A 9,743-nucleotide genomic window follows, 5' to 3' on the forward strand; every position below is an offset into this window, starting at 1 on the left:
GGTTATTGTTCTCCAGAATTAAAAATAAAAAAAGTAGATAGCTTCTTATACATATCTTAATATCTCTCTTGTTTTAATTCTAAGTATTCTTAAAGATAAACTTGTAACTTACCTTACGTGTGAAATGTCTCCAACACTAAAACTGAAGAATTCTTGCTATGACTCTTTCATGCTCACCTCAGTCTTTGTTATAGCTTAGTTTCTTTATTCCAAGAATCATGCCCAGTATTTCACTTAGGTTTCTGATTAAATGTTATCACTTGTTCCTATGTGTAGTATGGGGAAAGTGAATAGGCATGTTTACATGTTTGTGGTTTTCACTTGTTCTGTTTGCTCTTGCATCCTTACTATATTGCTCAAAAGTGTCACCATGAAATTCTTGTTAATAGGAACCAGGGCAAGTAGCAGTATATGCAGCGGAAGATTATCATTTCTAACTTCAGTGTTCCTAAATATTCTGCCTAAAGGTAATGTCCCATTTGAAATGTGATACCGTCCCAACTAAGAAGATATATTGTATAAAATAGGAAGAATAGAAGGACTAGGGAAAGTATTTTTAAACTCTTGAGTTTAATATTAGAATGCCAGATTGATGTAGTTTCATCGGAAAAGTATGCACTATAAATTTGAGAACATGACCAGTTATATATGTATATGTACATGTATGTATGTGGATGTATATATATGTAAAATTGCATGTGTGTAGGTATATATTTGAATGCTACTTATAATAAATAAGCACATGTTATATTTTGAATTCTTCATATGTACTAATTGCTGAAATAGGCACTGGAAGTTCTGTGTTATCAGTCTAAAATAGCTTAGAGTCGACTACATAAAAAAGTACAGACCAATACTCTGTATTTTATAGCTCTCCCTAATAGTATCACAATTAGCTTTTCAGTCTTTGTTTTCTAATAGTATCTTGTGTCACACACATTCTGATTTTTTTACTTCCCTTATTCACGATTATTCCAAAGTGTGGCTGTAATCCATTTTCTGACTATTATAACCCATGTTATTTTACTTTTCTGAATTCTGATAGTGTAATTTTTTATACTTCTTCATTGGAACACTAATAATCTTCCTATTGGTCATTACCCTATTTTGTGTATTCACTCTAATTTAATCATCATTCAGCTGTTGTATTTATATTCCATTATGTAACTGCATACCACCTTACATAGCCTTGTTATTTTTTTAGTTTCAAAATAAATATTGATTTTAAAATAAAAGGAAGAACTTGTCAGATGTCAGCATTCCCATTCCTAGCAAAGCCCAGTGCAGTAACAGTCTCAGTGTCCATTCACTGATTCATGCCACGAATATTTATTGAGTGCCTGCTATGTATAGATGCTGCTGGGCTGCCCCAGTGGGCAAAACAGGGAAAAATCTTTCCTCTTGAAACTTTCATCTTATGCTACCATCTCTTTGATTTTATTTTTTTTCGTAGTGATATCTTCCTCTTCTACTTTTAAGGACCTTGTGATTACACTACTCAAGAAGACAACCCAAAATACTCTTTCAGTTCACCTGATTCTCAAAACTTAAGTCCATCTGCAAACTCAGTTCTCCTTTGCCATGTAACAATATATTTGTAGATCCTGGGGATTAGGAGGAGGCTGTCTTTGGGAGGCCATTATTCTGCTTACCATAGCCATCACTCTGTCACTCAGTGTTTGAATACTGTTCTTCTCCCTCTAGTCTCCTTACTTCTGCTTCTAATTCTGCTGTCAGTCCATTCAGCTGGTGAGAAAATCTGATTGGTTTAATGTATTATTGTTTATATACATCTGATGTACTTGGCTTCTTACTGACCATTGATTCAGAAGATAGCTGATCCTACATCTGGTATATCCTGATACACTTAAGCAGGGGCCAACGGCAAGGTTATATATTAGAATATTTTTACCTGTTTAGAAGGAAACTCCTTGGGCTCTTCTTTCATCAGGGACTGTCAGACGGGAAATGTCCCTCAGAAAGATGGCTGTGGGCATGGCAGAGATCTTGATGGCTTGTCCAAGATGTTTCATGGGAGAGAAGTAAATGTACAAGTACTGAGGAAAGGAGTTGTCAAAATTTATATATTTAAGCCTTAATATGCAGAAATTTGACTGTGTTTCCCTTTAGCAAACTAAATTTACTCATGAGCTGCCATTCTCTCTCCCAGGACAGGAGAAACATTAGTATCACCATTTCAAGGTCAGTTTCTTTCAATTCAGAAGAGCCTTTTGTGGTCAATTATAGATTTAATAAATTTCAAGTCCCTCCTCCCTTTCAGTATTCTGTAATGTTCTTGACTTTGCTTCTTGGCTTCTGGGTGCAAGGGGAAACCTATGCGACAGAAAATCTCGGTATTTGCTCTTTTCTCTTCACTTATCATAGATATTCAATGTGATTGCTTCTAAAATCTTGGCTGGTCTCCTCAGCCTGCATAGGGACCCTCATCTCTGAGTGGTTTTCACCATCGCCCTTTTGCTGTACCTTTGCTTTCCACTGTCCATCCCTCAGTCTCTGCCTAGGGATCCCTTTGATCCTGCACTAAGGCAATCTCCTAGCAGACATTCTGATCCTTAATTCTCAGCTATCCTTCTTGCTGATCCCAAGGGGCTTTTCTATTTCCTTACATCCTGAAAAAAAATTTCTGGTAGAGTGGCATTGCAGATTCACTTTGCATAAACATACCATGTTACCATTTCACCTTCTGCTGCTCTGGGAGAGGTTTGGTCCTTTATGATGTGAAATGGAAATCAAACTGTCTCCACTCTGATATTCCAAAGCCTGAATCCCAGTGTTCTCACTAATGCAATAGTTAACTGAATGTGTTTTTTTAGGTTTCTTTAAGTGAGTAAAGGATATATAATGTATGTGAAACTCCTCAGAGTGGTATAGAGTAGCTGCTGGAAAGTGATTGTTAATCTTCTAGTATAATCTTCTAGGTCATCCAAAACTTGGAAGCCTATCCAGCTTTTAGTAAGCATCTCTAAGATATCTGTATTATTCCATGACATAATTCCATGGCATAATACCAAGTATTATGATACCTGAAACATTTCTTTAGTTATGTTCATGAAGCAATTATATTAATGAGTGATGTCACCTTTTAGATATTGCATGTGTGGTTATTTTTAAGTGTATTATCCTGAAGATTATAATAACACTCTGGACTTAATTAGAACAAAAAGACTTAGAAAGGGGTTTCCAGTGAAAAAGATAGGGAAACCAAATTCTCTGTTGTCATCACTGCGAAACTTGGTTTGTCAATGTAATAGTGAAAGTACATTAAAGCCAGTTAATTGAGATTGTAAGAAAGAATGAATGTATAGGTGACAGGTATTCTTTTGTCAAAGCTTGTGTCAAGGATGGCAGGGAGAAGGCTTGAACCACTGAAAAATTAAAGCATATTCGTATATCAGTCAGGAGGAAAAAACATCCTGTCTTGGATTCTCTTTATGTGTTGCATTCTCTTGTGCAGAAGAAATGGAAGCCGTTGTCACACCGCATATGAGGAGTTGACATGTAATTTGAATAGAGCTCTGTCTTGTGCCAAAAAGTCATATTATTTCCACCATGATGTTGTTCTTTCAGAAAAGATGTTGGATAAAATGCTAAAGCAAATAATTTTTTTTTTAAGGAAAAGATACTTAAGGTTCTATTTAAAAAGTTATGTGTTAGCATGTTTAATACTGTAGAAGTATGGTTTATTTTAGTGGCAGAAAATATTGTAAATGTCTATACATTATGAAAATATATCATATAATCTTAAAAATCCATGTGAAACTTTCTACTTTGAAAGTTGTTTACTAAACCTTTACCAGGAGATTTTTTGAGAGCCTTCACAATACTTCATGCAGCAACAAATAATATTGTATTCTTTAAAACCAGAAGCAAGAGTTACTTCTTTTGGTGGGGCAGTTACACGGTTTTAATTAATTTTTATTACTAAGAAGACATTGCAAATGTGGTTTTATATGTAAAAATGGACAGAAGAATATTTACATTGAAGATCGAGAATGGAGCTTTTTGATTCCAATTTTTTAAAGTTTATTTGCAAGCTAGAGCTTGTTTTTTTTTTTTCTATTTTCTAAGCATTTAAAAATTACTTTAGAAATGGAATTTGAGAGATTGTATTCTTTAAAACCAGAAGCAAGAGTTACTTCTTTTGGTGGGGCAGTTACACGGTTTTAATTAATTTTTATTACTAAGAAGACATTGCAAATGTGGTTTTATATGTAAAAATGGACAGAAGAATATTTACATTGAAGATCGAGAATGGAGCTTTTTTGATTCCAATTTTTTAAAGTTTATTTGCAAGCTAGAGCTTGTTTTTTTTTTTATTTTCTAAGCATTTAAAAATTACTTTAGAAATGGAATTTGAGAGAGTATCTTATATATTTGAGAGGATATGTATGTATATACTTGAGCTAAATTGCTTCTTTTGATTAATAACCCTTTTATTCTTTAAAGCACCTATAATGTGTCTGGCATATGTAGGTAGTGCTTAATAAATGATGTATCTGTAGTACATAATGCGAAGTACAGACTGTGCATCTTGAACTAATCTCCGCCAACCCTGAATTATATTGTAGTCCCTATACCACAAGAAGGAGGTTAGACTTCATACAGAAACGAACAACATATTAATGGTTCAAAGCACAACTATCTTGCACACCAATTAGCTATATTGGTTTTTTTGCCAAGAACTAAATATCTGGATCAATTAAAGTGATGTTGACGTTTATCTGTTTGTATTCCGATCAATTAATCTATTCAGGAGTTCATGTTCCTGGATGTCATCTTAGGCTGAAATGAAAGAGAGAGCCTTCGGTGGGATGGCATTCATCAAGGATAAACTGGGTCTTTAAAATAGAGCTTAATAATCTGCCCCTGAGCAGAAAGCACAAGCAATCCAGTCATGTGCATGAATCCTGGATGAAACTAAATATGGGGTTTTTTTATGACTAAATTTTTGTGCCTTGAATAGTTAGAATGAAAACCTACAAGGTCAAAATTCAGACGAGTATGGGAAAACCTCTTAGTTTCAATAAGTCAAAAAATTTCAGGATTAAAACTTTGATTTAAATATTTTAAAACTAATAATTTTTAATCACTTAAGTAAAAAAATTGTAAGTTTATGTAAAACTAATGCGTGCTCTGTTTTAAATAAGTGTTAGCATATGTATTTATGTTTATTTGAAACCGGTGTTCACCAATAGCATTCATGCTCAGCTGGGACCGGGCTGTAGAACCTGTTGGTAGTAGCAGAATGCTGGAGTTATGCCAGAAAAAGCAGGGATGAACTGGTTCCCGCATGTGTCTGAATTCACTTCTTATGAGATGATAAAAAACTGCCCGGTCCTGGCTTTCAAAGAAGGTTTAGTCATGCATGTGTAGCCCATCTGTTGGATACATAAGGGATTTCCTTCTCTGCTCAGCCCTCCAGCCACAAACATGGTTGCTCATCGCCGCCACCCCTCCTTCCTTAATTCTTCCTCTCCTGTCAAGAGTGTACAGGCTCTGCAAATCAGGTGCATCTTATGCCACTCTAGGGAAATTTTTCCATAGACACTGATGTGAGCCAAAAATGTAGTGAGTTTTTCTTTTGCTGCCTAGCTTACTATCAGTACAGTTTGAATTAGTGATTTAAAAACAATACAAAACATTCAACTTGATAAAAAATATTTACACTATTAACAGTTTTAAATAAACTTTAATATAGACCTCGATGACCTTCAACTCCTCTGAAATAAAGCTTCTTGTGTCACGTGATGAACCTTTTTTAGCAGGGGCTTCAAATCGACTCATATTCTCCCGCTACCCAGCACCATCCCGCCTCAACCCACCATTTCATAAGGTTAAGCAGCATACACTTTAGCCTCAGTAGTTCTTAGTGAAGGAAAACAGTGAGAAGGTTCCCTCAGTATATTATTGCTTTCCACTCTCTCTTACCTTTGTTCTCTGCACACATCCTCCAGGTTTGACTTCTCAAGCTTCAGTTCACCTTATGTTTTCTAGAATGGCCTCCCTTTTTCTTTAAAATGCAGATGACAGTCAATACCAGGTTTTGAGTGTGGAGGTATAATTCAACTCACACAATTGCATATACAAACCATCGTGGTACAAGATGTTTTACATGTTTTACGTTAATGTGAAATAATTATTTTGGTGAGCTGGTGGTCTTAAACTAAACATATGTTTAACACAACTAAACTCCAAAAAGACCAAGGTTGAAAAAAAAGAGTAGGTTTTTCTAATCAATTGTTTATGGCTTTAAATACATCCTAATGTGAACTTATGAGCCAAATAAGCAATTATTGTTCTTATTAATTTTCTTTTTTGTTCACACAGATTTATGAGAAATACCAAGATTTGTATACTGTGGAACCAAATAATGCACGCCAGCTGGTGGAAATTGCAGCCAGGGATATTGAGAAACTTCTAAGCAACAGATCTAAAGCCCTGGTGGTGAGTTTAAATTGGATCTGCTCATTTTATTATTTTCCATTACTTATTTATTATTTATTTTTTCATGCTTTATTTGGAGGTTTTCTTTAGTATACGTTCTTTACTATGGAAACTTTGTTCATCTAATATGTTTATGGTAAACCCAAAATAATCAGTTAGCTTATTTCTGATTATTACTTTATTATGTTTTTTTTATATTAGGCAATTTTACACAGGGATAGTATATTGAATTGGTACATTCATCTTTTATAAATATGTGAATCACAATGCATAATAATAATCTTTAATCAATCATACAGCATAAAACTCACAAACATTGCCAGCAACCTGAAAACTGCCTTCCTAGCACTTTCCTGTCCCATCGCCCTGCCTCCCTGCCAGAAGAGGCCGATACTCCAAATATATGATTATTTATTTCTTTGATTTTTAAAAATAGTTGTACCTCATATTAATGTTTTGCTAAATAAGATATTTGTTAGTTTGCTTGTTTTTCAGCTTTATTAAAATCACATTATACTGTCTGTAGTCCTCAGCGACTTGCTTTATTCCATCGACATTATCTTTGTATGATTTATCTGGATGTTTGTACTAGCTTTAATTCATTTTTATTCATAGTTAAATATTACTTTATGAGGATATATCAATTTATTTATTTATTCTATGTTGGTGAATTCTTACTTGGATTGTTTCTAGATGAGCGCTACTAAATATAGCACTGCTAAATTTTCTTGAACAAGTTTCTTGGTACACATGTGCAAGATATCTATAGGGTCAATACATGGTAGTTGAATTACTAGACTGTAGGGTATTCACAAAGTCCACCTTACAAAAGAATGACAAATAGTTGTTTCAATTTAGATCTCCACTAGCAATATGAGTCCTCACTGGTCCATTTTCTGGCCAATAAATAGCAGTGTCAGATTTCTTAATTATAGGCAATCAAATGGGTGTAAAATGGTACTTCTACTTGTTACTGATGAGGTAGACATCTTGTTTTATATTCATTCACTGTTCTTTCCTGTTCAGTGAAATATCTGTTCATATTTTTTGCATATTTTTATTTTTTAAATTGATGTATAGGTTATGCATTCTTGATGGAAATTCATTTATGTTATATATGATGCAAATCTTTCCAATTTGTCACTTCTCCTTTCGTTGTCTTCATGGTGTATTTTGATAAAATAAGTTCTTAATTTTAATGCAGTCAAAGTCAACTCAAAAAAATTATTAGTATTTTAGGATGTGTGTTTTGTTTAAGAAAGCCTTCTCGGGAGCCTTTGAGATCTTGATTCTCGGCATATGTTGTCAGTTTGGCTCAAATAAACTTATAAAAATTCCAGAAAAGAAAGAAAGAAAACAAAATCTTTCCTTTCTCTTACGTTATTTATTTATTTTTTTTATATTTTATTTTAAAAGGTTCTGTCTTTCAGATTTATTTAATCCACCTGCAACCAGTATCTGTCTATAATTGCAGACTACAGTCCAAATTAAATTCTTTTTAACCAGTTTTCTCAAGGCCATTTATTAAACACCTTCCTTCCTCTGGTAAGCTCCAATTATCAGGCTAGGTATCTGGTAGGTCCAGTACCTTACCCTGTTCTTCTTCAGAAGGATCTTAAATATTCTCGAACTTGCAGATTTTATCTAAATTTTAGATTCAGCATGTTATTATCTAAGACAGTCTTTACTGGGATTTTGATTGCCATTGCATGGACTCAGACCAAATTGAGAAGAATTAATATCACTATGATATTTTGTCTGTTTATAATCAACAATTTTTTGTGCCATTCATAAAGTTTTAAAATTTCTTCATAAAGCTTTTATACATCTTTTGTTAGATATAATGCTGGTGCTTAAATTTCGCTCCTCTTATTCTACAAATTTCAGCACTGTTACAAGTGTTTGTCTCTGGACAATTTTGAATTCTAACTTTACTATTTACTTATCACTCACAGTTCAAATTTTCAGCTTACTATATTTTATATTTATTATGACACTTAGAAATTTCTCTTGCTTGTTTGAGCACTCATAAATCTTTACATTTCTTAAAATATCCAGGATCTTGCTATGATGTAACAGGAGGACCTTTGGAATATTTGGTATGCCATATTGCCAGAAGTTGAAATATTTATTATTTAAGAAATATATAAATGAGTAATTTATGGTAAGATAAGCTTTCATGGCTAGAAGATTCAAAGCATTATCTTCAATTTTGGGTATGTGAATACCATTTTTAGGTATCATTTATAGATGTAAAGTGTGTTTTCAATAAAAGTTTATCTAATAAAAATAAGATACTTTCTACTGAAGTAATTAATAGTCATTAATGACATTAATGAATGACAGCTGAAAATGATTCCATTTATATTGATTTTTATCAGGTTATATTTTCCCTCTAGATGTAGGAAGCAGGTAATTTGGACATCAAAGTCCCTTGAAAAGGGTCATAGAATGAAATAGGATGAATCTTGCCTTAATTGTATTAAAATAAGATCCTACTGAGACTTTTTTAAAAAATCATTTGCAATTGAAATTCTAGACACCTGGTGCATTATTTGAGTTTTCTTGGGGGGGTGGGGATCAGTGACTGTCTTAAGTGCACCATGGCAGAATACAGACAACACAATGACTAATTAAACGTAGAATTAGTTCGCTTTTATGTCAAGGAGAAAGATTTATATTTGTTTTCAAACTAAATTCTTTATTTAACTTTTTTGATTCCACAAAAAATAGAAAACACATTATTTAAAAGAAAAATATTTTGAGGCATATGTAAAATAGGTGCTACATTGTACTGTAAATGAATGGAAGATGACATTATTAATTTGCCTCTATTTTTGTTGTAGGCTTATACTCAGGGAAACTTCTGAATTAAAGGATCTTTAATTTACCTGGGTAGGATCCCATTGTTTAAGTAAATATATTGAAAAAATCATGAATATGCAAATTTGAGGTAGACAATAAAACTTAATACTAGTTAGACCTTACTGAGTCTAAGTAGCATTATCTAATTATTTCTCACAATAATACTGAGCTCTAGACAAAACTATTAGTCTCATTTGTCAATAAGGAAACTAGGTCTTTGAGGATTCCTTTAACTTGCTCAAGGAAACATATTTAATGTACAATTTCACTGCTTCTCAAACTTTAATGTGCATATAGTTCACTTGTGGTTCTTGTTAAAATGCAGATTTTTATTCAGTAGCTCTGGTCAGGGATATTGCATTTCTAGTAAGCTCTCAGGTGATGCTGATGTTCTTAGTTCAAAAAGACTGTGC

At 33.3% G+C, this 9,743-nt stretch overlaps 1 protein-coding gene across 7 annotated transcripts in view; it reads left to right on the forward strand.

The window, feature by feature from the left end:
• Positions 1 to 9,743, forward strand: part of CACNA2D1 (calcium voltage-gated channel auxiliary subunit alpha2delta 1) — a 452,371-nt gene that overhangs the window by 90,685 nt on the left and 351,943 nt on the right. For all 7 annotated transcript variants that reach the window (XM_015599796.2, XM_015599800.2, XM_015599795.2 and 4 more), the window contains exon 3: positions 6,349 to 6,465. In XM_015599796.2, the coding sequence (XP_015455282.1) occupies positions 6,349 to 6,465 (117 nt within the window). The remainder of the gene's footprint in view (positions 1 to 6,348; positions 6,466 to 9,743) is intronic.

Source organism: Pteropus alecto, unplaced genomic scaffold (genome assembly GCF_000325575.1).
Source record: "Pteropus alecto unplaced genomic scaffold, ASM32557v1 scaffold69, whole genome shotgun sequence".
NCBI classification, from domain to species: Eukaryota; Metazoa; Chordata; class Mammalia; order Chiroptera; family Pteropodidae; genus Pteropus; species Pteropus alecto.